The following is a 27287-nucleotide window of genomic DNA, read 5'->3' on the forward strand; positions in this document are numbered from 1 at the left end:
TGAGGCCAGTGTCCTGGTGAAGCCTCCATCACTGCTCCGGGGGCCAGCTTCCTCCATGGCCTTAGCGGTAAAAATCCCAAGCCATGTAAGTCTCCACGGCCGTGAGAAAATCAGTGGAGAGGCTGGCTGTGTAGTGACTTTGAAAAGGCACAGAAGACCCTTCTGATGAGGCTGTGGCTTCTCCTCCAGGTGGTTCAGGATGCAGGCCCAACTCTGACCTTTGCGGGGAGGGTCATCCTTCAGCGAGAAGGCAAAGACACCCTGCGAGAGTGCCGGCTGGGGGATGGGAAGTCCTGGCCTTTGAACAGCCACCTTCTTCTTTTGGTCCAAGTAAATGACTTACTTGAGAGCAGACTGGAGCAGTACCACGTGCCCTACAGTTAGCATCTTACGTTCCTGCAGTACATTGCCCAGTAGTGTCATCTAAACACCGCCACACTTTATTCATATGTCACCCGTTTTTATCCAGTGATCTTTTCCTGTCCCAGGATCCCAGGCAGGACCCCACATTAACTTTAGTCATTACGTCTCTTAGGTCCCTCTGGGCTGTAATGACAGTTTCTCACTCCTTGTTTTTCATGACCTTGACGGTTTTGAGGAGTCCTGGTCAAGTATTTTGTAAAATGCCCCTCACTTAGGATTTGTCTGATTTTTCTCATGATTAGACCGGGGTTAGGGTTCCTGGGAGGAAGACCACAGAGGTGACGCGCCCTTCTCACCCCAGCAGGTCAAGGGCACGTGCTGTCCACATGACCTATCACAGTGACGTTGACCTGGGTCCCCTGGCCGAGGTGGCCGTGTTGGCCAGGACTGTCCACGGTCCAGGTCTCTCCTCCCCTTTGCACACCGTCCCCTTAGGGAGGAGTCACTGAGCACAGCCCGCACCTGAGGAGTGGGGGGCGGCTCTCCTCCTTGGGGGTGGACTGTCTACGTAAATTATTGGGAATTCTTCTGCATGGAGATTTGCCTCCCCGCGCCATTTATTTATTTACTCATTTATTCGTATCAGCATGGACTCGGGCACGTTTGCTTTACACTATGGTTTATACGCCAGTACCATGTTATTCATTTTATTTCTCAATTGTTCCAGCTTTGGCCCTTGGGAGTGCTCTCAGTTGGCTCCTGCTGAATCTTCCCAAGGTGACCGAAGCAAGGCCACCTCCCAGCCACGTGCAAGGGCCTGTTAGGACAATAACCAGACGTACGCAGGTTTTCACCTAGTGAGTCACCATCACGTGCCATCAGCCACAGCACCAGTAGGTGGATGGCCATGGAGGAAGGGGACCTGCGGGCACAGTGGGGGGGGGGGGGTGGGGAAGCCGGCCTTGACCTGAACAGCGCTCCTCTTCTCCCTTTCACACTATGTGGGAGGAGGCTCACTGGTCACATCCCACCTCGGCCCAGTGAAGCAGTTTTAGCAGCATCGCCTCCCCATGGCACTGCCTGCTCCTTAACAGGTGAGGAATCAGGCTTAAACCTTACACTGCCTCAGGAGACGGACTAGGGACTGAAATTCATACTAAAGTGCAAATGACTGTCCCAGCACTGATGCTGATTGGTCTTGTGAAGGTGGCCCAGGGCACTGAGACACAGTGGGATGGTCTACCTGGGACAGGTGGGAAGAGAGGAGAAAAGCATCTGATTCGGGGAGAATGCTGCCGGGGCAAGGGCATGCCTCTCGTTGGAGAGCACTCCCCTCACAGTGTCATTCAGGGGAAGATAGTAAAGATGCCGTGAAGAGAGACAAGGAAAGGCTTTCCCTGAGAATGGGGGTGGATGCCAGGCCCTGTGACCAGCTGAGAGGAGGCAGGCGCCCTTGGCACAGCTGGCCACCACAGTGCCCACAGGCTGGGAGCCCATGGGGATGAATGAGAGGTATGGAGAAGAGGATGGGCTCCCTCGGTGTGGCCTCAGAGGGGGACCCAGGACCCAAGGATGGACGCGGGTCTTGAACAAGGGCCTGACTCTCGGCTGTCTCAGGCCCTCTGCTCTGGGGTGAGTGCTGGAAAGAGGCTGGGCGCTCCCAAGGTCACAGACAGCCCTGGAGTCAGACAGGGCGGACCCCGGGGGCCGGGCTCTCCCACATTCTACACCAGAGAGGAGGGCAGGGGGTTTTGCCTAATTTCTGAACAGGGAACTGGTGATCAAAGCAGCCAGGAGGGAACCAGGGCAGAGACCAGCCTCAAAGCGGGGCCAGTGCCTGTGCCCACGCCGCAGACTGCAGGGGCACTGGGCCCCCTGCTCCCGGGGATGCCCTGGGATGGCAATGACACAGACAGTTTCTGAGCCATGTTTTGGTGGGTGGGGGTGGGGCTGTCTGCACTGTCTTCCTGCCACAGGATGGCGGAAGGGTCGCGCTGCTCCCGCCGCCGAGCAGGGCAGAGCGAGGCTGCGTTTGTCTTTGCCTCCCTCCCTGGCCTTCGCCTGTCTGGCTGAGGATGGGGTGCTGCAGGCCTCGGCTAGGTCCCATCTTGGCTTTTCCTCACTCTGGAGTGGTAAGAACTCGAGGGCGGAGACTCAGAGAGGACAAGAAGAGAAGCTGGGGTCACAGGGCCTTCTGGCTGCAGGCCCCAGAGATGGGTTTCGGTCAAAGGGCTCCCAGGCAGCCAGCGCAGCTCACAGGGGGCTACCAGGGAGCGAAGGTCAAGCTACCGAGACAGCGAGTGTCCCACAGCCCGGCCTTAGGTCCGGGCCAACCTCCACCGGCCGCCAGCAGTAACGGCCCCACCCAAGACAGGAGGGCCTCTGCATGTGGGCCTCTGACGTCAAGCAAAGGGAGGGGAGGCGTCTCCTGGGGACCCGCGTGGCGCGTCTCATAGTCAAGTTCTGTTTGTGATGAGTCCTCTGTCCGCCCGTGGGTGAGACCACACACACTGGTCCATGACACACACGTGCCATGTGGACGGGGGCAACAGGGCCCTGCTGGCAAGATGTGCCATTTGGGCTTTGCTGCTTCTCCAAAGAGTCATTCCGTGCAGCAGGGACCCTGAGTGGCAGGGACAGTGGTCCCCAGGGTCAGGGGCTCTCTGCTCAGCAGACGGACCGATGGGCGCCGCAAAGCAAGGGATGATGATGGAGCCCGTGTGACGCCCGCCAGATGCTGGCGTGATCCCGCTGCGTTTGCCTGCCTCCTGGTCCCGTTAGGCACAGAAGGTTCTTCCTGAGACACTCTCCACTCAGCAGTAGGTCACAGGGGGCTTCACACGTCTCTTGTGGAATCAGACATGAGAGTCAGCAAGGGCTGTGTGACAAACCCCACGGGCCGGGGGCTTAAACCACAGCCATTTGTTTCTCACAGTTCTGGAGGCTGGAAGCCCAGACCGGGCTGGGGCAGGGCTGTTTGTTTGTGGCGAGACCCCGCTTCCTGGCTTGTAGACGGCATTCTGTCCTCTGAACGCACCGGCAGTGACAGAGATCTTCTCGTGTCTCTCCTAGTCTGTCAGGCCACCAATCCTATTGGACTAGGGCCCAGGCTTTACGACTTCATGTGGCCCTAACAACCTCCTAAAGGCCCTTTTCCAAATATGGTCACACTAGGGGTTAGGGCTTCAACGTACAGATTAGGGGGGATGCACTTCAGTCATAACGTATGGAAACCAGGAGCTCGGCCATTTTCCTGGTGGGATTCACATACACACGTCCATGCAGGGGTGTGGGTGGTGGGCGGGTCAGCCAGGCCGCCCTGCTCGGCGGCTGTGGACAAATCATCCCTCCCCAGGCCTTAGCTTTGGCTCCTGATAACCACAACCAGCAGTCCTTACACCCCACAGAGCTGGCTGACGTGGAAAATAAAATGAGATGACGAAGGTCCACGGGCAGGCATTCGTTTGGTGAGGCCCAGGCCCCTCTCCCTGCAGCTTTCCACTGCCACTCCTCACCACTCACTCCTTTACACAACAGGTGACCTGCATTTTCCTCCCAGGGTCATTACACACAGACAGGAACAGAGCTGGACTCACAGACACAGAGCGAGGAGCACAGGCGTGAGACACAGGGCTTGGGGGAGCCATGCGGTGACACAGACACGAGACAGAGGGTGGCGGACACCCTGCCAGCACCCACAGCCCGCAGCACTGCGCGCCTTACCTCGGAAGTAGGGGATGTAATGATGTCTGAACACGGATGTAGGGCTTGGGTGTTGGGACAGGGACAGGCAGCTACTGGTACCAACACTCACAGTACCAGCTGCAGGGCAACAGAGAGCAAGTCAGAGCCCACCCCGCACTCGCTGGCCGCAGAGCCACAGAACAGTCCTAGGCCCACTTGCTAGGAATGCGTTTGCTTCCTCTCTCCAATGATTTCAGCCTTTTTGAAGGGGAGTCATCAAATGTGCTTTAGACCAGTCTGCTCCAGGCTCGGAGGGAGGAAGCCCTGCCCTCTGGGGGACAGGGTGGCAGCCCCCAGGGCTGCTGGACGGGCACGTCTGGCCCTGCCTGTTACTCCTCCTGGGGGCTCTTTGGGATCAAGGACCCAGGTGGGGAGCAGCTGGTCAGCCCAGGGTGTGCACGGACTCTCACCTACAATCACGCAGCCGCACCGGCCGGGATTCAGTGCTTGGCTCTCCTGGGTTACCACCCGGCTGGGGACAGCCCACAGCCCAGGTGACCCGAAGTATGGTGGTCAGGGGTCAGCAGAGGGGCCGTCAGAGAGGCCGACTACCCTTTACTCCCTGACTCTCCTGCTCGCCTGCTCGCTCACTCACTCATCCATTCACTTGCTCACTTAGTCACTCGCTCACTCATTCATTCATTGACTCGCTCACTCATTCATCCACTTACTCATCCACTCACTCCCTCACTCGCTCACTCATCCATTTCCAAACCTCTATCTTTGAGCAGGATGTACCAGGCACGCTGAAAGAAGCCAATGAAAAGAACTTTGCAAATGAACGAGTTGTGATTTTTCCACAAGGCTGCAAAACTGAGAGCTGTCGCCCATGGACGTGAAGATGGAGTCATGCAGCAGCTGGCCAAGGGGAAAGCAGCTGGGAAGAATCCCTCAAAAAGGCAGCGTCCTTTTTGTGTGTGGAGCGGCCCTGAGGCTTCCACACGCTGAGGCTGATGAGGAGTTTGGGAAGCTAAAGGACAGCAGTGCACAGCGGGGCACCAGGCAGGGAATGAGGTGGGACGGGGCACGGAGGACCCTCCACAGGGCGTGTCCCGATGGGAGCCGACTGGCCGCGGCCTCTCCCCAACTGTCCCACGGGGCGGCTGTCCTTGGGGCCACCAACCCAGCTACAGGTGAAGTGTCAATGGCCGTTCTGACTATTTTCTGGCTATTGATTTTGCCTTCACCGCTCAAACTTTCCCACACCCACACGAGCTCGGAACTGACTTCTGGTCTCCTTCCATCTACGTGATTTTATCGTCCTGACATCTCTCCTCCTGAAACACTTATTACGTTAGCTAGATTCTGAGGGCTCAGTGCTGCCTGAAGCTCCTCTGCCCCGCAGGTTAACCAGCTGCCTCTGCAGTTAACCTCCCCACCCGGATACGAGGGCCTTGCCTTTACGTGGCCACATAGACGGGCTCTCCCTCACCTACTGGCAACCCTACACCCGCCACCCATTGCTCCAGTTGTGTATAAGAGGCAGATTCACAAGAGGAAAACCGACCAGAAGAACAGCTTCCTTGGGGGTAAAGGAAGCCGGGGGGGCCAAGTACCTGGACGGCTGTAGTGCTGGGGCGACCGTGAGGTCGGGGTGTAACGGCCCAGGCTGACCGACCCGGTGGAGCTCGGGCTGGAGGTCCGGCACTGCTTGTAGGAGCGGTCGTCCTGGTCCCCCTGGGAGGGAAGACAGCCTGGTGAAGCCCGAAGCCGGGAGCACTGCCCACCCTCCCCGCCCAGCCACCCCCCGCGGCGTCTGCTCTCCTGACCCAAGAGGCTGACTCAACATGGCCCCGAAAGCACCCCCTGCACCTGCCAGGGCACATCTGAGAGCCCCCTGGGGGCCTGGCCGTGGTGCTGACACTCCCGTAGGCCTGAGCAGGTACTGGGGGCAGGGCCCCACCCACCCTCCGCCAGGCCCACCTTGAAGCTGGGGCACCTACAGAGGTGGTGAAGGCCCCTGGTTCCACCTCCATCCTTCACCCCCTGCTGCCCAATCCTTCCAGGCACCCAAAGCTCCTGGGAACACAGTTTGAGAACCACGGAGATTGTGTCCTCCCCAGCCTGATGGGGGCTCCCTGGGCGTGGGAGGTAGGAGGGTGCCCTTCGGGGCCCAGAAGCCCGGTTGAGTCAGACCCACAAGCACTGACAATGCAGACTCCATTCAAGCAGGATGGGCAACTGTTTGCAGCAGTCTGAGCGGGCGGCAGGTGGCGTGAGATGGCATGGCACATGGTGTGAGGGGAAGAGCAGTCTGCCGAGCCCACCACGGTACGCATGTCGGCCTGCGTCACGCCAGAGCCCAGCCCGGTGTGGGGATGAGCAGTGCGAGTCTGGGTCTGGCGCTCAGGGCTCCCACGCCTTTCCGAGCTTACCTTCCGCCTCCTAGGGCTGACTCTGCGGCCAACCAGCCGAGCCACTGTCCCTGAAGCTTGCTGGGCACCCACCTCCACACTTAGCTCGGGCCAGCCCTTGTGCAGGTATCACACCTGCGGGCTCCCGCCTGTGCTGCACCCTGAGTCCTCTGGCCTGGCCCAGCCATGGAGATGCACTCTCCTGGGCAGCTACAGCCCTGCTGTCTAGTCTCTGGGTGTCTCCTGCACAGGCCAGTTTGCACCCTGAAGCTGTCCTGTCTCCTCGCCTAGGCTGTCCGGGGCGCGCCGGCCACTTGCACGGCTTCCTTGTCACACCCTGGATCCAACAGTTTGATGCTCATGCAGACTGGAGTCTGGGTGGCAGCTCTCTATGTCACCGATGAATTTGGAGAAGTAGGAAAAACGAGGGCTGCTAATTATGGATGCCATTCGATAAAGAAACACTTCCAGGATGTATTTCTGTGAGGACTTCCCATGTGTCCCACTCGGAGGCACACGAGGTGGTCCCAGGCCACCCCGGACTCCTGGATGTTTTCTCTGAGGAAGCTGTGACCCAGACCTCAAGAACTGTGTGTCCCAGGTGTCGCGTTTGCAAGGCCGGCAGACGCGTCAGGGAAGCATGCAGGCGAGACATGATTATAAAAATAACCAACACCAAGGAGGGCACCTGAAGCCACTGAGCGCCGTGGCTGCAGACGCCACAGTCAAGAGCCCCGGCGGGCCTCCTGGGGGTGGTGGGCGGTTATCTTTATAACCCGGGCGGCAGCACCATGAGCAAACAGTGCAGGGGGTGGGCTGGGCGACGGTTACCTCAGTCGGCGTTGGCGAGAGTAACTGAGGGGACTGTGGGTACAACAGGGGGAGCCTGTTAGCGACCGGGCACCAGGCCACTTGTGGGAGAGACAGCTCGGGGCACAGACACACTCACACGACAGGACCCCTCCACACGGGAGGGGGACCCAACACGAGACCCAGCACGGGGCTCCAGAACCCCCTTCTTGGAGAAATACAGTCAATGGCACCCCAAGAAAGAGGTCCCGGGACACTGCTTTGTGCCAACTTTGAAGCTTGTCCCCATCCTGGCCCACCCCTAGCACCTCACTGTGCTCCCAAGAAGACAGTTTTCCAAAAGGAAGACTGTTGGCTCAGGGCATGGGGTGGCTACATCCTACGAACCCATCACCCTGTTTTCTCTAGAAAAGAGAGAAAAGGGCCCAGAGAAAGAGAGAGCCCTGGATTCCTGAGGTGTGGGGTGAGGTCCAGCTCTGCGGTGGTGGCACCGGGGCCTAACCCACCCCAGGCACCCCGCGTTAGGGCAGGTGAGCACCATCTGCTCCACAGACACTTGCTCTAGGGAACCGGGGCCGCACCAACCACTTGACCTCTCTGACCCTCTTCCAGTGCCTTCCACCAGAATTTAGACCAGATGCTGGATGAGGAGGCCCCTGCCCAACTCAGGTACGTGGTAGGTGGGGGCAGCTCTGGGCCCTCCCTTCCCGTCCCCCACACTGGCCGCTCCTAATGGAACTTATCACCCAGATTCTTGGGGTCCCGTGTGTTCTAAGGGGCAGAAGCCAGTCAGAAGGGCACCTGCTGGCCTCTGAGCAGGGAAAGCGGGGTCCCCCTCCCCCTCCTGCCCTGCCTTCGTGCTCCACAGCTGTGCTCAGCGCTGTGACTGCAGAAGGTGCCCAGATATCAGCTGGGCCATCCCCTCGAGCATAGAGCCCCTGGAGCCCCAGCCCCACTAACCCAAGAGGCCCTTAGCAAGAAAATCAAACAGGAGGGGCCAGGGACATGCGTGGAGAGACAGAGAGCTCCTGCCCCCAGGAGAGCCCCGTGCCGGCCACCCACACACAAATGGCACCCACGTTCAAGATGACAGCTGGCAAATGCTCTTCCATCCCAGGCACCATGGTCACACTGAAATCTCAAAACCACCAAAAGAAATGGGGAAACCGACAGTGCACCCCTCATTGAATGGAGAAGGGCAGCTGTGACTAAGAAGTCGGCAGGAAAGGACGCTGCCCACAGGGATCCTTGGGAGTAAGTCACCTGGGGTTCAACCAGCTCAAAGAAGGCACAGGACAGAGGAGCAGGCCGTGGCGGGCGAGGGCGGAGCAGGCCCAGAATGTTCTGGATAAAGGAAAATGAACATTCCACACACTAAGAAAATCGTCCCACGCCTCAGCAAACAACGGGACTCGCACTGTGTTCCTATCGTTTTCCTAAACACCAGCCCCTGCTCTCTGCCCCATTGCAGGGGCTTCTGTAGACTCAGCCCTCAGCGTGCTGCACGCCATCTGCCAGGGGGCGTCGGGGCAGCGCACACTGGGCATTATCTAAAGAGGGGGTGCACAGCTTCTCTGGGGGGGGGGTGATGAAGGCCAAGTGTCAGCGCAGACCAGTGAGGATAGAAGGGAGGCGCCGGCCCGAGGACATCGGCGGGGCCGTACCTCGCCATAGCTCTGCCTGTCTCCCGCCAGGTGGCTGATGTAGGGCGAGTAGGAAATCATGTCGGGGCGGTCGATGTTATAGATGGCCTTGCTTTTAGGAAGAGCAGCCAGGTCTCTGTAGTCGAGAATCTCATCTCCCAGCTTCGCCTGCAAGGAGACAAAGAGCAGAGCAGGCACGGTGAGACCCATCCATGTGCAGCGGGCAGGCACTTGGCCGCCGTGGGGAGACACGAGTTTGAGGGTGCCCCAGCTCCCGGCGACGGTGAAACGGGAACAAGGGGTGAAAGCCACAGGGGCAGGAGCCCTCATGGTCACACGGGCTTAGGTCCTGCTGCCCAGCCACAGAAGTGTCTTCTCTGAGTCCCCACTGCCTCATGACAAAGTGGGGGAGATGGTCCCATGGGACACTTCCCTGGTCAAACAGGTGGGGCCTGTGACATGCCTGGCACTGGTGCCACCAGACAGTGAGACTCAGTCTCTGGCCTAAAAGTACATACAGATATCCATGTATGCATACACACGAACACACACACACACACAATCACATGTGTACGCATACACGTGTGCCATGAACATGCACGCACACATTTATGCATGCACGCAAATACATGGATGCTCTGTGCACACCAACACGTGCATACGTGTATGCATACATGCGAACACACGTACACCATGTGTGAACACACACAAGTACGACAAATGCATGCGTGTACATATATGCACCCGAACACATACACACATGAGTACACCCACGCGAATGGATAATTAAGTTTGAGAACTCATCCTAGAAAAAGTGCTACATACGTCATTGCTGAATATCACTACGGTCACCTTTGAAGGACTCCCCTTGGGAAGCTATGCACTGATGCCAGTGCCTAGTCCACCCTTCAAAGCCATTTTGGAACTCTTTTCCTGGAATAGCCATCTCAGCTGTCGTATTACCCTTGATGCCCTGAATGTCATCAAAATGCCTTCCTTTCAATATTCCCTTTATCTTTGGGTAAAGAAAGAAGTCACTGGGGGCCAGGTCAGGTGAGTAGGGAGGGTGTTCCAATACAGTTATTTGTTTACTGGCTAAAAACTCCCTCACAGACAGTGCTGTGTGAGCTGGTGCATTGTCGTGATGCAAGAGGCATGAATTGTTGGCGAAAAGTTCAGGTCGTCTAACTTTTTCACGCAGCCTTTTCAGCACTTCCAAATAGTAAACTTGGTTAACTGTTTGTCCAGCTGGTACGACATCATAATGAATAATCCCTCTGGTATCAAAGAAGGTTAGCAACATTGTTGCCACAAGTTTGCGAACTCAATTGTCCGACCTCATGTTTTTTTGTCCAAACTCGTACACTCACACTCACACATACACACACACTCTCCAACAAAAATGGGATCACAATACATGTTGTACTTAACATGCTTCTAGGAGCACGTCAGGCACACTTTCCACGGTAACACCACAGATCTGCCCCGGGAGTCACAGCGCCTGCCCGGGCCTGCATGTGCCAGAGAGCCCTGGCTGCTGGACGCGGAAGGGAAGTCATTCTCACACCATCACGACAGCAGCCGTGAGCACGCCTTTTGTGCACTTGTCGCCACATAACCAGGGGGCTGCTGGGTCAGATGCTACGTCTCATTGAAGAAAGGCTCCGAGTCAGCCTCCGAAAGTGGCTGGCAGGGCTGGCCCCACACCTGATGGCCCCAGGCCCCAGCCCCTCCCCACGCTCCATAGAAAGAATCTCACTTACATAGATCACACGGCTGGGAGAGCCTGAGGTGCTGGAGGCAGGTACCGAAATGATGCTCTCCGAGGAAGTTCTGGTTTCCTGGCAAAGAGGGGGACAGAAGGAGGCTGAAATCAGCACGTGTCAATGGGAAGATCCTGCCAGAGGCAACTGTCACAGTCACATGCCAACAGAATGCCGGCTCACAAGACGGTTGAAAGAACTCTTAAAATAAAGAGGCAGGCTTGAATGGATGACAGGAAAGCTATAATCAAACGGACACAGTGGGTGACACAAGCTACAAGCAAAGCAGGAACGCTCTCAGTTGCGACGGTCACCAAGCTTTCATGGCGCGAAAATTATCTGTTTTTGGGAGAACAAGAGCAAGCGATTCCTTTTCCAATGGTTCTGTGAGCTCAAGGACAAAGGCCGCCTCTCGTTCCCAGAATTTTAATGCTGTTCTTTTCCGTCTAAGTTACGGGGATGTGTGGGAGCTCGTCCTACCACCCTGGGCTCTGTTGTCAGACTTTGGGACAATCTCATGGGCCTAAACCCCATCCTCCTGCCCGACTCCAGGGCCCCGCCCCTCACACCCCTCTGACCACCCTCCCCCCAATGCCTTTCTCAGCACCAGCAGCCCTTGCAATAACCCTGCGCTTGTCCCACACCCCAGGTATCCCTTCAAAACCCTCCTGAGGTCACCGCTGGCCACTCACCACTGAGCCCTCGGTCACGGCCAGTGGCCGTCACATGTAACCTGCTCGAGTGCCCACTGCTGTTTGGAACCACTCCTGCCCTGCTCCCTCCCGACCACAGCCCTGCCCCCCGAGGTGATGGCCCCCCACTCCCCGCACCAGGCCCACCCTACCTCTGCGTGGACCCGCTCCTCCTCCAGCTCCCACCCCACTCGCTGTACCTGTGTCCATCCCCAGCAGCGGGCCGTGACCTGGCAGCGCCACAGCCCTCTCCTGCTCCAGCCCCCACCCCTGCCTGCACCACCCCACACCTAGCTTTCCCACACCCCCGACACACCACCCTATCTAAGTGGAACCCCCCCACAAAGGGCCTCCCCAGCTAAGAACTCGGCCCTCCCTCTCCCCACACCACTCCCTCGGCCTCCTCTCTCGTTTCCTAAGCAGGTTCCCCCCCCCTTATTCTGTCCAGCTCCTCTCGGTCGTCCACACCCACCACAGTGGTACCGGCAACCTGGGAGGGGCCATGTTACAGGCTGATTTGTGTACCCCCAAAACTCATGTCGAAGTGCTAACTTCCAGCACCCCAGAATGTGACTGTATTGGAGACGCAGCCTTTAAAGACATAACTAAGTTAAAATGGGGGGGGGGGCCTGGTCCTTCCTGACTGGGGTCCTTATAAGAAGAGGAGGTGAGGACACAGACACACACAGAGGGACGTCCACGTGAGGACACAGGGAGCAGATGGCCAGGCACATGCCAAGGAAGGCGGCCTCAGGAGGAACCAAGCTGCCCACACGGGCACCTCACACTCCGGCCTGCAGCACAGGGAGGGAGGGAGTCTCTGCCGTTTAGCCCCTGGTCTTGGCATTTTGTACAGCATCCCAGGACACTGACACAGACCGTGGAGCCCTGCCCTCCCCAGTGGAGGACACCCAGCTCCTCCTACACTCGGCACGATAGCAGTGAGGATGGCACGACACCAGGACCAGACGCCAGGCCACACAAACCTGCAAGGCACACGGGGGTGCCCGGGCAAGCCTGAGTGCAAACCTGGGTCTGCACCTGCGAGGAAGCGAACAGGGAGTGGGCGGGATCTTGCTGGCCGCCTCTTCACTGGCTCGCTCGCCAGTGCTGCCCACCCCTCGGTGTCCCTGCTCGTGGCCCGGGCGTCCTCCAGGACAGTGTGGGGCCGCCTCCTCGGGGAGGCCTGCCCTGCTTCCCCAGGCCCTTTGTCCCCAGCTCTACATGCTGGACGGGGCATCGACTCAGGGGTCTGCCTGTCCCCCAGACCACGGGCTTCCAAAGGCCGGCAGGGGCTGGGGTCTCTCCACGGAACTCAGCCTGACCCCACAGAGCAGTCCTGAGTCCTCGGTCACCCCCACGTAAGACATCACACCCCATGATGTCGTTTGCAAAGAAGATGGTGCCACTCTGAGACAGGGCACAGAGGGTCTGTTTTTCTCCATGTCCCTGTGGCCAAGTCGCCTATTTTACTGGCCAAACAACGTATGCATACATTTTATACATTTGAAAAACCTTTGCATCTCAGCTTCCTTGTCTATAACATGGAGAAACCTCCCGGAGGGGTTTCCCGTCTCTGACAATTCAGAGATGCAGCCTGTGAGGGCTCGGCTCTGACACATCATCCTGACGTTGTTTCAGTTCAGGCTGCTCCCACGACAGGAAGCTGCTCACCTGGGGGCTGGCCCCCGGGCCCCGGGAATGCTTCCTGGCACGGGAGGGGCCGCACCAGGTTACGTGGGCTCGGCCATGACCAAGCACTTGGGCTGTGGGCAGCAGCCTGCGGCCCGGTCGGCCCCAGCACATTTAGGGCAGTCCCGAGCCAGCGGCGGGGGCTGCACGCACGCCCCTCTGTGTCCAGTTCCCAGCCCTGTGGAAAGACGATAGGAGCAGAGCGCCTCCCGGTCACTGAATGCAGACGTGGGGAGCCGACTGGGGGGTCCCCAGAATCAGGACACTGGGACTCTCACTCTCCCTGCTCTGACTCCGCGTGCCCGGAGGAGCTTCACAATTACACCCAATGCGGTTGTTATCTGGGGCCGTGTGATACCGACACAGGTGCATGGGCCCCATTCGACCTCAGCCTGGCACCGGGGAAGCACTGGCTACAACAGCGATTTGGGCAGTGGTTCTCATTAATGCCACACACAAGTGTGACTGTGCGAGAGGTCTGATATCCATTGATCTCCACGTAAAGGCAATGGGCGGAGGCTCAGAGAGGGCTAGTGATTTGTCCAAGGTCACACAGCTGGGCAGAAGCATGGCAGGACTCCAATGGCAAGGAGGGAACTGGCTTCTGGGTTTCCTGGTGCCCCCAGAGCCTGACACGGGGCACACTTCTTTAACGGCTGAGCACACCCCCAAGACGGTGAGCTAGTCAGCTCTCCTCCGGATTCCCAGGTAACAGGCGCCACCCCAGCTGGGGGCCGGTCTCAGAGGGAGTTAGCGAGGCCCACACCGCCTCTGCTGTGTTTCCCAGGGGCTGACGGCCCTCTAGAGATGCCCAGAGCTGACCGGCTGCCTGGCTCGTGCTCGTTAACTGGCTCTCATGTGATGAACAGAAGTACCGCTTTCTCCTCCTGCCGTCCAGTCCCGAGTGGCCAGCTGGCCAGGAGAATGATCTCCAAGGGACCCGACTGTAAAAACCATGTGTGCCTGCTCTGTCCACTCACGCGTGGCCCCAGCTGGCCGGCCCAGGCCCCGGAGCTTGTTCTCATTTCGCGGGAGACAGAAGAGCCCCTGAGGGGCTGGGGCAGGGCTAGGACGAAGGGAGGGTGAAAGGAGGGACAGGCAGGGCATGACCGGGGCCTGCGTCCTGTCCCAGGACACGGAGGGCAGGCCCCCAGCCCCAGCAGCGCCGGGCACAGCATGGAGGGGGCAGCTGTTGTCAGGCTGCCGGCCTCTGCCCCAATGTCCCCACAGCACCTGCAAGGACGGCCCAGGAAGCCCGCTCTGGCTGTGCAGCCCCAGGCGGTGACACCTTCCTCCTTCTCTGTCCCTGCCATGTTCGGGGGCCTCCCTTCCATTGGGACAGCGACCACGGCCACCATGGGCTGGCCTCCAGGCTGACAGCTGCGCTCCTGCAGGCCCCGAGGCCAGCGCAGCAGCCAGGTCCAGAACCCAGGGGCCAGCGCTGGCAGACCTGTGAGTGCGGGGGGTCCAGGGAAGCCCAACAATGTCCGCGTCCCCATCTCCCAAGCCTGTGACTGTTCCCGTGGGTGACACCAAAGGGACTGGGCGATGGGACTGCGGAGCCTGAGGGGCGGTCCTGGGGACTGTCGGGTGGCCCCACGTAGCCACAGGGTCCTTCTGAGAGCGGCGGAGGCGATGGAAGCGGGGCTGGCGCCGGGGGCCAGCAGGACGCAGCCCTGACCCGGGACGGAAGGAGCACAGCCCTGCCCGCGTTCACCCCCCTGAGCCGGGACCGCAGGGCTCGTCCCTGCTCTGCTCAGGCAGCATCTGCGCTGACGGTCACAGCGGCCGTGGGAAGCGTCCCCAGCTGCCCCCGCAGCCTCCCCGCTCTGTGTACCTGGGAGGACGGCTGCCACGTGGCCCTGTCCTCCCCCGTGCCCCCACGTCCCAGGCCCTGGGTTCAGGGACAGATGCCGTCCTGGCACCTACAGGGTGGGTCTGCCCTGGGTCCCCAGGCAGTGGGAGCACAGGGCCTGGCCCCGGGCGTGACGGTTCTGGGGACTCAGCTAAACCGGTGCTGGGTGTCTCCTGTGGCATCTGGGTGTCCCCGTGCCATGCTGGGTACCCCCGTGGCATGCTGGGTATTGTCCCCTTGGCCATTGAGTCTGAAGAAGCTGGTCAGCACCCTCTTAACTGTATGACAATCACACGAGTGTGAAGAATACATCTGAGAAAGCAGTGGATTCCACCAACCTTGTTTTTGTCTTCAGTTCTGGCTGCTTGTCGACACGCCGGGTGCCAGATGGAGGAACCTGGGGACATATTCCCGAGAGGGAAGTGGTTAGTGTCGTTTCCCAAGACGCAGGGCCGTGGCGGTCCATGCACGGGCACTCGCCGGCCCCCGCGCCGAGGAGCCCGTGGCACCGTGTGTGGAGCCCGAGGGGCCTGGGCAGGCAGGTCGCAGGCCCTGTGCCGCGGCGACAGCCCGTCGGGGGCCACGAAGTCAAAGGACAGGCGGCGCCATGAGCTCACGGCTGCCACGGGCGGCGCGGGCTCAGGGCCTCCTGGAGGAGGGTGGTGGGTGCTGTGAAGCTGGGAGACGGCGGAGGAGGGCTGGGGGCGCCTGTGCTTGCCCCCCGCGTGGGACCGGGCTGGGCTGTCCCCGGGCTGGGCTGTCCCCGGGCTGGGCTGTCCCCGGGCTGCGCTGTTCCCAGGCTGGGCTGTCCCCAGGGTGGGCGCCCAGGGCCGCCTTATGCGCCAAGGAGCGGGCAGCCGCCCGACCCGGCCCAGCAGTAAGTCTCTGTCCCTGAGCCTCCTCCTGCCCTCTGCTCTGCCGCCCACACCAAGCGCCACAAGCGCGGGCACCGGCCCGGGCACGGCCGCCTGCGCTGCGCTAAGTGTGCGGCCGGCGCTGCGGGTGTAACACCGGGAAGGCGGCAGCGACGCCCCTCCCGGGCCTGGGAGCTTAGGGCCCCTCGGGGCAGATCCCGCGTCCCGGACAGACCCCAATGGGGGGGGGTTTAAACATTCATTTAAAAAACTGTTTATGATTACAAAGGTAACAGGTGCTCCTTATTGAAAAGTAAAGAAAGCTACCGGTATAAATAAGGAAGACAATCATCTGTGACCACGCCCACGTGTGGTTCCTGCTGTAAAACGCCCTGAACGTCCCCCCAGACACCGAAATACCAAAAACGTCACTCTAAGGGTGGCGTCGTCCCATCGTGGGAACAGTGAGGATGCACTTGTCTGCTCCTCTCCTGTCGGCTTCGGGGCTTCATTTCTAAGTCACCTGTCGGTGCTGCGCCGTCTCTCCTAGAATTGACTTAAGGACGTCCGAGGGCGCAGGCACTTTTAAGGCTCTTGATACACATGGGCAGTTTCCCAATTGTCACCCCCATCAGCCGGGGAGGGGGCCCTTTTCCTTGAGCCTCATAACATGGGGACGTACCCTTCCTTTTCATCTTTGTCGACCCAATGGGACAAAAATACCATCTGATTGTTATTTTAATCATTAGAGGCAGCATCCGACCCCTATGTTTATTGGAAAGACTCTACGGAGAAGAAGTTGTGTCCAGAGGAAAGTGGTGGGTGGTGCTGGGGACTGGTACCCATGTCATCATTCTCAGAGGCCGTGGGGCTCGCCGGGACCCATGCTCTTCAGAGCCTTTACTGCACATGATTCACCTGTCAAATAACACCTGCCCCGGGGGCCAACATCCGGGTAGACTCGGCACAGGGTCTCGGGGTGTCTGGGCAGGGTAGGGGCAGAGCCCCCAGGAAAGGCCCCTGGCCCTGGGACTCTGGCGCTCATGGTGCAAAGTAGGAAAAGCTCCCACCTGGTCTGACCCCTCATCTGAACATCTGACCAACTGGAAAATCTAAGGCTGGGGAAGGGGACAGGACTGGCTTCACCATCACAAAAAGCTATGGCAGGACCTGCTTTAGAAATAGGGTGCCAGCCTCAGCCCAGAACCATGAAGAGCATCTTTGTTCCCTGAAATGGGGTCCCCTGTGACGGCGAGCTCGTGTCCCCGCCCAGCACCATTGTGCTTGGGTGACATCAGAAGCCCTGAAGGCTCTATGTACAGTGAGGGAGACGCCTCGGATGGGGGCACCTCTCGCCGCCCAGACTTCCTAGCACTGCTTGGAGGGGCGCAAAGGACCCCTTTCATGGGCTCTCCAGCGGAGGCTCAAGGAACAAGAGGGGACACTGGGGACGAGGCCGTCCTAGCTGACATCACCCCATGAGGTTCAGCCTCAGAAAGGGCGGCCTGTTTGGCACACAGCCCCCCGACAACGCTGCATGAGGTCATTAAATGGCCTGTCTGCGGGGCAGTGTGTGGCTCTCCCACGTGCCTGGTTCTGCTCAGCTTGCCTCCAGGGTCACTGGAGACAGAGAAATCATTGAAAAGAAACTGTGGCTAAAGGGATGGGTCTCAATATCTGACCCGTCCTCCCCGGGGGTCCTCTCAAAGCTGTCCCACCATCACCACTGCCGCTGAACCACCTGCTGTCCCACTGTGCCTGCTGGGGAAAGCCTGCTCGGACCCTGCTCCCCCAGCTCCCCGCTGTGTGGCGGGGCTTCCTAAGTAATCAGATAACACGTGACCCACCAGTTCACTCCCAGCTCGTGGAATGGGCCCAAGACACGTCCATGTCCTGCCCTGGGCACTGAGCAGCCCGTCTGTGTCCTTACCTTGAAGATACATCTCCTCGCCCTCTGCAAACATCCGGCCACACCTCACACATAGTGCACACAACGGGTGGTAGTGTTTTTCCCCCGCCTGCAAGAACACAACAGGTGTTTCTACTCGAGTAGCGGTCCTGAGCCAGCAGCACGCCTGCACACAGGATGCTGAAAGGTGTGCTGTGTGGCAGAGCGCCCACAGAGCCCGCGGCCAGTGGGTGCCCCAGGGTGCTGTGTGTGAAAGCTGGCTCTGCCCGATGGGGACCACGTCTGGGAGCAGAGACCCAGCCACATCACCCGGCCCCCAGGAGCAAGTGTGTCACCAGCTCCCGGCTCAGAGGCTGATGGGTCAGCCTCCCCCATTAGGCTGGGGGGGCGCAGGTCCTATTCATCTGTGTATGGGGGGGGAGGGCTGGAGGAGAGAAAGGGGAAGGGGAGGGGTGATGAAGCGAACATTATTTCCCAGGTGGAGGGACGAGAGGGGCGGGGAGAAAAATGATTAATAATTTTCTTATGTGTCCTTGTACTGTTCAGTTTTCTCAATTAGCATTTATTATTTTTATAATTAAAATCCATTACATGAGATTAAAGTAGTAGTACTGAAATAGCCTTAACAAATTACATTGGCTGGTTTGGCTTAGTTCTACATGGTGCAACCCCCGCCCCCCCCAAAATCTGCCCAAAGCCTTGTATTCAGCGTTCCTTTACAGGAACTATTTCTTAACCTACGGTAATTACGGCGGGGCTGCTGCCTGCTGCTAAATGTAGATGCTAATCTCCGAGTTTCTCTCTCCTAAAATGGGAAGGAGTCTAATCATCACTTCCCGAATGTGAATGATTAATAATCACTTTCCTGAAAAAGTAAGTAACGGGGTAAAAACTCATTACAAGCACCTTATTTTTCCTTTCTTCACCCAGTGTATCTTCAGTGGAAACCAGGCCCAAAGGTTACCCCCGTGTGTTGGGGAGAAGAATCCAGAACATGCTTGGAACAGAAGCCAGCCACTAAAAAGCAGATTCCTTTTTTCCAGAATTTGAAACTAGACAAAGGACTCTGTGTCGTCAGCGTCAGGCTGGTGGCTGGCCTCAGGGGGCCCCCGGGGCGCCTGGGGTGGGGGGCGGGGCACGCTCTTTCTTGATCTGGGTGCTGGTTACATGGGCGTGTCCGGTTTGGGGAAATTTATCAAGCTGCACAAGTGTGATCTGTGCTCTCCTCTGTGGGTGCCACACGCCAGTGAAAGTGTCCCCACAAAATGGACCAATGACCGACATGCAAGAGCTAAAAGTATGAAACTCTGAGAAGAAAGCACAGAGGTACATCTGCACGAGCCCCGATTTGGCAGTGGATTCTTGGATCCGACACTGAAAGCATGGGCAGCAGTAACCACATAGGTAAGTTGGAATTCATAAAAATTACAAACTTCTGTGCAGCAAAGGACATCATCAAGGAAGTGGAAAGGTTAAAAAGTACAGAATGGGAGGCAGGATTTGCAGATCACAGGTCTGAGAAGGGCTTAGTATCCGGAATACATGAAGAACTCTAACGGCCCAACAGCAAAAAGACAAACGGTCCGACGGAAAGCGGGCCACGGCCCTGAACACACAGTCCTCCAAAGAAGACGTTCCGAGCCCAAGTGGTGCATCGAAGGCGCTCAGTATCCCCGTCACTAAGGAAATACAAACCCATCCACCACAACACCGCACCTCACACCCACTGGGCTGACAATAATTAAAACAAAACAAAACAAAAATTGGAAAATAACAAGTGTAGTGAAGATGTGGAGAAATTAGAACCCTTGTACGTTGGTGGGAATGTACAGTGGTGCAGCTGCCATGGAAAACAGTTTGTCAGTGCCTCCAAAAGTCCAGAATTGCCACAGGACCCAGCAATTCCATTTCCTAGGTATATAAGAAAAACGAAGAGAACAGAACGGGAGAAATGAAAACATGGATCCACACGAAACGTCTAGAGGAAGGTTTGTAGCAGCATGATTCTGTCTCTAAAAGGTGGAGACAACCCAAATGTCTATCCGGGGATGAGCAGATAAACAAAATGTGGTCCCTCCATCCGTTGGAGTATTACTCAGCCATGAAAAAGAATGGCATCCCGACCTATGAGGCCCTGTGATGTCTTATAAGGATATTACAGTCCTTAGGAGACACCGTGCCCTCTTTCTGCCATGTGAGGGCACGGGGAGAGGGCAGTCATCTACAAGGCAGGAAGCAAGCCCTCACCAGAAACCGAACGGCCGGAACTCTGATCATGGGCTTCCAGCCTCCAGAATCGTGAGAAAATGACTGTTGTTAACAGAACACAGTCTATAGTATTTGTTACAGCAGCCCGAGCAAATGAACATGGGCTTCTGGAGGCAAAACGACACGTATCCTCACTCCTCTGTCAATCACCAGCCACTCCAGTCCCCTCATTGCAGCCACCGTGACCACTGCTGGACTCCCAGCTCTTTCAGGGCGTTTCCTCCCAATTACTGTCCGAGAAGGGCCTCTAGGACACTTCAGCATCAGGGGGTGTCATTAGTGCAGCCCCACCAAACCCCCCCCAGGCAGGTGGCCCAGTCACTTGTGACAAGTGACTGTCATCTGTAATGATGACAGAGCGAGACTAACTAGGAAGGCAGGAACACAGCCTCCAGTGGCACAGAGCACACATTATTCCCCAACAGGCCAGAGTGGGGGGCTCAGCAGGTCCCGCCGCCAGGGACATGCAGGGCGGGGGCGGGCTCCAGAAACTCCCTCCCTGCAGCCCTGCAGAGGACTAGCGACCTCTTCCTCATGGGGCTGTAGGAAGCACAAAGGGAGAGGCCCTGGGCTGTGAGGCGCCTTGCACCCCATAAGGCGGCACCCCTTCTCCTTCCTAAACCAGTCCGTGGCCTACGTGACCCTGAAAAGAAGACCCATCTCCTCGCCGGCCAAGCCCTGCGTGGTCCACAGCCCCTCCCCAGAGCCCCTGACCACACTCCTGCCCCTTTCCCTCCGCTGACTCCACGTGTCCACCAGGCCTCCTTGGCCTTGGGACACGCTCACTCTTGCTCGGGGTCTCTGCTGCAGGGTAGCATGGCTCACTGCTCGCTCTGTCTCACCACTTAGCTCCCATTAGGGTGTGGGCTTCAGGAAAACTGAATGCCGTCCCCTTCTTCTCTGCTGTCCCCAGGCCCCAGAGCAGAGCCGAATGTGGAGGTGACGCCCATAAAGACATTTGGAATGAGAAACAGTGCCCGCAGCCGTTCATCACGGGTCCTAGGGGACCACAGGGGGCTCGGACCAAGGAGGTTTGGGACGCCAGCATATCGAGGCTCTAAGGGGCCCTGCACAGATGTCTGCTCGGCCTGCGCTCTGGGCCCAGCTGACCAGGAAACACCCGCCAATGTCAGAGCCCAATATTTGAGGATAAGGACGTGCTATTAGGCAACAGGCAAGTTAGTATGTGCGTGTGTGGTCGGTGTGTGTGTGTGTGTGTGTGTTCGGTGTGTGTGTGTGTGTGTGGCTGGTGTGTGTGTGTGTCTGGTGTGTGTGTGGCCAGTGTGTGTGTGTGTGTGGCCGGTGTGTGTGTGTGTGTGGCCGGTGTGTGTGTGTGTGTGTGTGGTCAGTGTGTGTGTGTGGTTGGTGTGTATGTGTGTGTGGCCGGTGTGTGTGTGTGTGTGTGTGTGTGTGTGGTCAGTGTGTGTGTGTGGCTGGTGTGTGTGTGTGTCTGGTGTGTGTGTGGCCAGTGTGTGTGTGTGTGTGTGTGTGTGGTCGGTGTGTGTGTGCGTGTGTGTGTGTGTGGCTGGTGTGTGTGTGTGGTCGGTGTGTGTGTGTGGCTGGTGTGTGTGTGTGTGTGTGTGTGGCTAGTGTGTGTGTGTGGCCGGTGTGTGTGTGTGTGTGTGGTCAGTGTGTGTGTGTGGCTGGTGTGTGTGTGTGGCTGGTGTGTGTGTGTGGCTGGTGTGTGTGTGTAGCCGGTGTGTGTGTGTGTGTGTGTGTGTGTGGCTGGTTTGTGTGTGTGTGGTCGATGTGTGTGTGGTCAGTGTGTATGTGTGTGTGGGCAGTGTGTGTGTGTGTGCGTGTGTGGTCGGTGTGTGTGTGTATGGCTGTGTGTGTGTGTGTGTGTGGCCGGTGTGTGTGTATGTGGCTGGTGTGTGTGTGTGTGTGTGGTCAGTGTGTGTGTGTGTGTGTGTGGCTGGTGTGCGTGTGTGGTCGGTGTGTGTGTGGTCGGTGTGTGTGTGTGTGTGTGGTCAGTGTGTGTGTGTGTGTGTGGCTGGTGTGCGTGTGTGGTCGGTGTGTGTGTGGTCGGTGTGTGTGTGTGTGTGTGTGGTCAGTGTGTGTGTGTGTGTGGCTGGTGTGCGTGTGTGGTCGGTGTGTGTGTGTGGTCGGTGTGTGTGTGTGTGTGTGGTCAGTGTGTGTGTGTGTGTGTGGCTGGTGTGCGTGTGTGGTCGGTGTGTGTGTGTGGCCGGTGTGTGTGTATGTGGCTGGTGTGTGTGTCTGTGTGGCTGGTGTGTGTGTGTGTGTGTGTGTGGTCGGTGTGTGTGTATGTGGCTGGTGTGTGTGTCTGTGTGGCTGGTGTGTGTGTGTGTGTGTGTGTGTGGTCAGTGTGTGTGTGTGTGTGGCTGGTGTGTGTGTCTGTGTGGCTGGTGTGTGTGTGTGTGTGTGTGGTCAGTGTGTGTGTGTGTGTGGCTGGTGTGCGTGTGTGGTCGGTGTGTGTGTGTGTGTGTGGTCAGTGTGTGTGTGTGTGTGTGGCTGGTGTGCGTGTGTGGTCGGTGTGTGTGTGGTCGGTGTGTGTGTGTGTGTGTGTGTGGTCAGTGTGTGTGTGTGTGTGTGGCTGGTGTGCGTGTGTGGTCGGTGTGTGTGTGTGGTCGGTGTGTGTGTGTGTGTGGTCAGTGTGTGTGTGTGTGTGGCTGGTGTGTGTGTCTGTGTGGCTGGTGTGTGTGTGTGTGTGTGTGTGGTCGGTGTGTGTGTATGTGGCTGGTGTGTGTGTCTGTGTGGCTGGTGTGTGTGTGTGTGTGTGTGTGGTCGGTGTGTGTGTATGTGGCTGGTGTGTGTGTCTGTGTGGCTGGTGTGTGTGTGTGTGTGTGTGTGTGGTCAGTGTGTGTGTGTGTGTGGCTGGTGTGTGTGTCTGTGTGGCTGGTGTGTGTGTGTGTGTGTGTGGTCAGTGTGTGTGTGTGTGTGGCTGGTGTGCGTGTGTGGTCGGTGTGTGTGTGTGTGTGTGGTCAGTGTGTGTGTGTGTGTGTGGCTGGTGTGCGTGTGTGGTCGGTGTGTGTGTGGTCGGTGTGTGTGTGTGTGTGTGTGTGGTCAGTGTGTGTGTGTGTGTGTGGCTGGTGTGCGTGTGTGGTCGGTGTGTGTGTGTGGTCGGTGTGTGTGTGTGTGTGGTCAGTGTGTGTGTGTGTGTGGCTGGTGTGTGTGTCTGTGTGGCTGGTGTGTGTGTGTGTGTGTGTGGTCAGTGTGTGTGTGTGTGTGGCTGGTGTGCGTGTGTGGTCGGTGTGTGTGTGTGTGTGTGTGGTCAGTGTGTGTGTGTGTGTGTGGCTGGTGTGCGTGTGTGGTCGGTGTGTGTGTGGTCGGTGTGTGTGTGTGTGTGTGTGGTCAGTGTGTGTGTGTGTGTGTGGCTGGTGTGCGTGTGTGGTCGGTGTGTGTGTGTGGTCGGTGTGTGTGTGTGTGTGGTCAGTGTGTGTGTGTGTGTGGCTGGTGTGTGTGTCTGTGTGGCTGGTGTGTGTGTGTGTGTGTGGTCAGTGTGTGTGTGTGTGTGGCTGGTGTGCGTGTGTGGTCGGTGTGTGTGTGTGTGTGTGGTCAGTGTGTGTGTGTGTGTGTGGCTGGTGTGCGTGTGTGGTCGGTGTGTGTGTGGTCAGTGTGTGTGTGTGTGTGTGGTCAGTGTGTGTGTGTGTGTGTGGCTGGTGTGCGTGTGTGGTCGGTGTGTGTGTGTGGTCGGTGTGTGTGTGTGTGTGGTCAGTGTGTGTGTGTGTGTGGCTGGTGTGTGTGTCTGTGTGGCTGGTGTGTGTGTGTGTGTGTGGTCAGTGTGTGTGTGTGTGTGGCTGGTGTGCGTGTGTGGTCGGTGTGTGTGTGTGTGTGTGGTCAGTGTGTGTGTGTGTGTGGCTGGTGTGTGTGTCTGTGTGGCTGGTGTGTGTGTGTGTGTGTGGTCAGTGTGTGTGTGTGTGTGGCTGGTGTGCGTGTGTGGTCGGTGTGTGTGTGTGTGTGTGGTCAGTGTGTGTGTGTGTGTGTGGCTGGTGTGCGTGTGTGGTCGGTGTGTGTGTGGTCAGTGTGTGTGTGTGTGTGTGGTCAGTGTGTGTGTGTGTGTGTGGCTGGTGTGCGTGTGTGGTCGGTGTGTGTGTGTGGTCGGTGTGTGTGTGTGTGTGGTCAGTGTGTGTGTGTGTGTGGCTGGTGTGTGTGTCTGTGTGGCTGGTGTGTGTGTGTGTGTGTGGTCAGTGTGTGTGTGTGTGTGGCTGGTGTGCGTGTGTGGTCGGTGTGTGTGTGGTCGGTGTGTGTGTGTGTGTGTGTGGTCAGTGTGTGTGTGTGTGTGTGGCTGGTGTGTGTGTGTGTCTGGTGTGTGTGTGGCCGGTGTGTGTGTGTGTGTGGCCGGTGTGTGTGTGTGTGTGGCCGGTGTGTGTGTGTGTGTGTGGTCAGTGTGTGTGTGTGGTTGGTGTGTATGTGTGTGTGGCCGGTGTGTGTGTGTGTGTGGTCAGTGTGTGTGTGTGTGTGTGGCTGGTGTGCGTGTGTGGTCGGTGTGTGTGTGTGGCCGGTGTGTGTGTGTGTGTGTGTGTGTGTGTGGCCGGTGTGTGTGTGTGTGTGGTCAGTGTGTGTGTGTGTGTGTGGCTGGTGTGCGTGTGTGGTCGGTGTGTGTGTGTGGCTGGTGTGTGTGTGTGTCTGGTGTGTGTGTGGCCGGTGTGTGTGTGTGTGTGTGTGTGTGTGTGGCCGGTGTGTGTGTGTGTGTGTGTGGTCGGTGTGTGTGTGTGTGTGTGTGGCCGGTGTGTGTGTGTGTGTGTGTGTGTGTGTGGCCGGTGTGTGTGTGTGTGTGTGTGTGTGTGTGGCCGGTGTGTGTGTGTGTGTGTGTGTGTGTGTGGTCAGTGTGTGTGTGTGTGTGTGGCTGGTGTGCGTGTGTGGTCGGTGTGTGTGTGTGGCTGGTGTGTGTGTGTGTCTGGTGTGTGTGTGGCCGGTGTGTGTGTGTGTGTGTGTGTGTGTGTGGCCGGTGTGTGTGTGTGTGTGTGTGGTCGGTGTGTGTGTGTGTGTGTGTGGCCGGTGTGTGTGTGTGTGTGTGTGTGTGTGTGGCCGGTGTGTGTGTGTGTGTGTGTGTGTGTGTGGCCGGTGTGTGTGTGTGTGCCCTGAGTCTACAAGGATGACTTCTAAATGCTAACAGTCGTCTGGGTGACTGCATTCATTATGCATGATTTTTTGGTTTATTAGATGATAAACAAGGATTCCTCCTGAGTGTACTCTTTAAATAAACACATTAATTAAGTTTTCAAAACAGAGAAAGAAGTTGGGCCTGGGGAAGCTGACTTGACCTCTGTCCTGAGGAAATGCTTTCATTTGTTTGGAACATTTGGGTTATTTTCTCCCACTGATAAAAGCCACACCTGCTTGTGAGGGTAAATGGAAAGTGCCAAAAGGACAAAAATGAAGCAAATAAACCAGCATCCCAGAGTCTCAGGAGATGGTTTACTGGGCATGGAGAAATGTTTAGCTGGACGCCTGACCCAGGGCTGGGGTGCACCTGTGGCCGCCTCTCCCACCTGGTCTTCTCCTCCAGGCCAGGCAGCGGGGCCTGTAACCACCATCTCCGTGAATCCAGCCCCAGCCCAGGATGGGACACCATTAGTGTTCAGAAAGGGTAAGGTGAGTGGTGGACAGAGGGAGGAAGGAAGAAAGGAAGGTAGGAAGGGTGGAAGGAGGAAAGGAGGGCAGAAGGGAGGAAAAGAGGGAGGAAGGAAGGAACGGAAGGAAGGAAGGAAAGGAGGAAGGAAAGAAGGGAGGAAGGGAGGAAGGGAAGAAGGAAGAAAGGGGAGGAAAGAGGAAGGGAGGAAGAAAGGAAGGAAGGGAGGAAGGAAGGGAGGAATTAGTAGTCTCAGAGGGACCCAGGCCTCCTTGTTACCATGGGGACAGCCAGGCTGCAGGAGGCAGGTGGGACTCAGCAGCCAGGGTGCAAGCAGCACCCCCTGTCCCAACCTCACCTCCTCCACCTGTGCAGGGAAGCCTTAGAGCTAAAACCACTGAGAACAAAATAGAGAACCGAGTAGGGGAGGTGAGTGTGTGGGGTGACAGAGTGAGGACTCAGCCAGGGACACCCCCACGCAGCACCTCCTCCCCTTAGCAAACGCTGGTCTAGTGGGTCTGGGTACACTTCTGTGCCCTGGCAATTCCCCACCACCTCCCAGCTCTCTCCTGGGGCGACTCCATCCCCCGGGGCCCCACTGCCACAGGGCTGCCCCAGCCACCCACCTCCACCCACACCCTACCCACCTGTGCTCATCAAGAGACACCCTGAGACATGCAGGCTGCGGGAAACACGCAGTAGAGAATACTACATATTTAGGAAAGACTGAGGAAGGGGGGGAAGAGCCCCTCTGCCACGTCCGATGCACATTTCATGGGCGGGCACTGCTGGCGCCCAGCGTTAAGATGGCACTCCGCCCGCCACACACAGGCCAGACGCGGCACAGATTGAGGGCTTCTGTGGGTGGCGGGAAGGGACCGGGGCTGCTCTCCCACTCATGCTCCACAGAGAGGAAAGTTCTGAGCGACACCAAGCACCTTGGGGGCAAAACAGGGTGCTGGGGGGGGTTGACAGGTATGTGGGAGGTCTGACACCTGGCCGATGTGTTCCTGCTCACTGCAAGCCCGCCCACCTGCAGCCCAGCAGGGCGCCACTCCCCACCAGCCCCGCCAGGCTTCCTACCTGCACGGGGTCCTGGCACCAGAGCCCAGTCCGATCGGCCTCTGTCCAGCGCCCGCTCCCGGGACAGGCCGGCGGGAACCGGCAGTGTGCCGTGAGGCTGGCCACCCTCGCCCTTTGGCCAGCTCTGGATCCTTTCCCTTCTTTGCAGAGGCTGCCACCTGCTGACCCCCAAGAGCTCAGTGCCCGCCCAGCCGGGTGCCGACACACTCTGGGCCAGGCTCCGGCTGCGCAGGGGCTGCTCCCCTTCTGCAGAGCGGGCTCCTCTCCCCTGCCCGCCCGCAGCTGCCGCCTCAGCAAGGAGGACGCTCAGAGCTTTGCAGAGCCCGCCACCCGCCCGCAGACTCAGTCAGCCCTGAGCTCCCGGCAGAGGCGAAAACAAAAGCATTAATCTTCCCCCGGAGGCCCTGCATCCTCCACTGCAGAGGAGGAAAAAGCCAGACCTGTTTTTCTCCTGCTCCTCGCCACCAAGAGGGCCCTTTCTGATACACCAGAAGCGCCGGGGGGCCGCGCCCAGGCACCCACCCCCAGGGCAGCATGTGTTCCGGCGTCAAATAGCAGAGGCGCTTCCACAGCAGTGGGGGTCCCCCTGCATTCCAGACCCCCAAGGGGAGGCCCATGGCCTGCCGCATGACAGTCCCCATCCCACTCCCCACCATCCCTTGCCAGAGGGCCAGCACTGAGCTGGGGACCCTTCACAGACATGTCCCTTGAGTCCAGGGCCTGG

The 27287-nt window shown here is 58.2% G+C and overlaps 1 protein-coding gene across 25 annotated transcripts in view; it reads right to left on the reverse strand.

Moving 5' to 3' along the window:
- ABLIM2 (actin binding LIM protein family member 2) overlaps positions 1-27287 on the reverse strand; it is a 123857-nt gene that overhangs the window by 39429 nt on the left and 57141 nt on the right. For 9 of the 25 annotated variants that reach the window (XR_013993915.1, XR_013993917.1, XR_013993918.1 and 6 more), the window contains exons 7-13: positions 17701-17788; positions 15255-15313; positions 10678-10755; positions 8936-9082; positions 7293-7325; positions 5664-5784; positions 4087-4185 (exon numbers count right to left, since the gene is read on the reverse strand). Coding sequence is in view for 13 of the 25 variants with exons in the window: in XM_081058129.1 (XP_080914255.1) it covers positions 4087-4185; positions 5664-5784; positions 7293-7325; positions 8936-9082; positions 10678-10755; positions 15255-15313; positions 17701-17788 (625 nt within the window). In the remaining 12 variants the exon portion in view is untranslated. The remainder of the gene's footprint in view (positions 1-4086; positions 4186-5663; positions 5785-7292; positions 7326-8935; positions 9083-10677; positions 10756-15254; positions 15314-17700; positions 17789-27287) is intronic. The other 16 variants (XR_013993907.1, XR_013993911.1, XR_013993912.1 and 13 more) reach the window with 3 other exon arrangements.

Source organism: Rhinolophus hipposideros, assembly GCF_964194185.1.
Source record: "Rhinolophus hipposideros genome assembly, chromosome: 1".
Taxonomy (NCBI): domain Eukaryota; kingdom Metazoa; phylum Chordata; class Mammalia; order Chiroptera; family Rhinolophidae; genus Rhinolophus; species Rhinolophus hipposideros.